General features: G+C 41.3%; 1 protein-coding gene across 1 annotated transcript in view; it reads left to right on the top strand.

Moving 5' to 3' along the window:
• Positions 1-890: 890 nt before the first annotated feature.
• The window catches only part of LOC104406542 (MICOS complex subunit Mic19-like), a gene marked incomplete at its 3' end in the record, with an annotated part of 43,369 nt that continues 43,097 nt past the window's right edge, over positions 891-1,162 (top strand). The window contains exon 1 of the mRNA XM_010015557.1: positions 891-968. Coding sequence (XP_010013859.1) covers positions 891-968 — 78 coding nt within the window. The remainder of the gene's footprint in view (positions 969-1,162) is intronic.

Raw genomic sequence — 1,162 nt, 5'->3', positions numbered from 1 at the left:
CTCTCGGACATGCCGTGTATCGACTTCCTGTGTACCTGCAGAAGCATTCCCATGCTTTCCCTATTTATGGCATGCTGTTACATATAATATACCAGGAGGCAGCTTGTGACACTCTCAGTCTCGCAGCTTGAAAGTTTTCCAATGGAAGATGCTCTAATTCATACCATCAGCGATAATAGATTATCTTTTATTGCTGCTTGTAGGGAGGAGTGTTGCAGAATGAGCTGTGATGGTCACTGCTGCCTGTTTCAGCACCCTGGTATATTTTATTTCTGGTTATTTAATGCTCTTGGGCAAATAAGTGGCAAGGAATGCCAGTGCTCCCAGCAGAGTTCAGCTGCTCTGACACAGTTTTATACTGGGAAGGACTATGGGATTTTTTGTAAGGTATCCCTGGAATAAAAACTGAATATTATCATGTGTACTAGGAGAATGTAACTCCACTAAATAACTACCCTTAATCAATAAAGCAGCCAAAAGTGGGATATACACAACCATTTACATGCTTAAAACTAACTGTGAAGTTAACTTGAGAGTTTTAAGGGTTGGGTTAAGAAATCTTACCCTGAAGAGCATTTACACTTGTACATTTAGGCTGTATTAGATGAGAGATTTTGGCCAAAATCTTTGTCACATGAATTTCTGCCAGTGAGACACATCATGCTGTAGGGTTAATAAAGAATTTTCACATTAAAATTAATTCTTGTGGGCAATAAAAGAGTATTTTGATGGAGCTGATGTTTGAGGAAACCAAGAAGGTTGGAAAACGAAAGCTTTCTTGTTCTTTCTTTACCTTCTCTTCATTTTACCCTTGGGCTACAACAGATCTGAAACTGGATGTTGATCTTACTCTAATTCTGCTTAGTTTGGGGCAATGTTTTCATGTGTGCATGTGGCAGCATGAGAATGAACATGGTGACATGCTGTCACCACCTGTGTTGCACGAGGTCTCTGAGGGCTTTATCAGGGTGAGGCTCCTCCTGGGTTAAATGTACCTGCACAGCGTGAGGTTTGACTGTCAGTCAAATAATTGTGACAGGCAAAAGGCTGATTCTTTACCAGCAGTGTGCCAAAGGGTGGTGTTGCCTTTAGTGTTCCCTGTGTCCTGTGAGAGCCAAAATCATCTTGTTCAGCCAAATTGTTTGCACTCGGAGGTGATGTT

This window comes from Nestor notabilis, unplaced genomic scaffold (assembly GCF_000696875.1).
Source record: "Nestor notabilis isolate BGI_N333 unplaced genomic scaffold, ASM69687v1 scaffold6875, whole genome shotgun sequence".
In the NCBI taxonomy this organism is placed as follows: domain Eukaryota; kingdom Metazoa; phylum Chordata; class Aves; order Psittaciformes; family Psittacidae; genus Nestor; species Nestor notabilis.
This window is presented reverse-complemented; position numbering and strand designations above follow the sequence as displayed.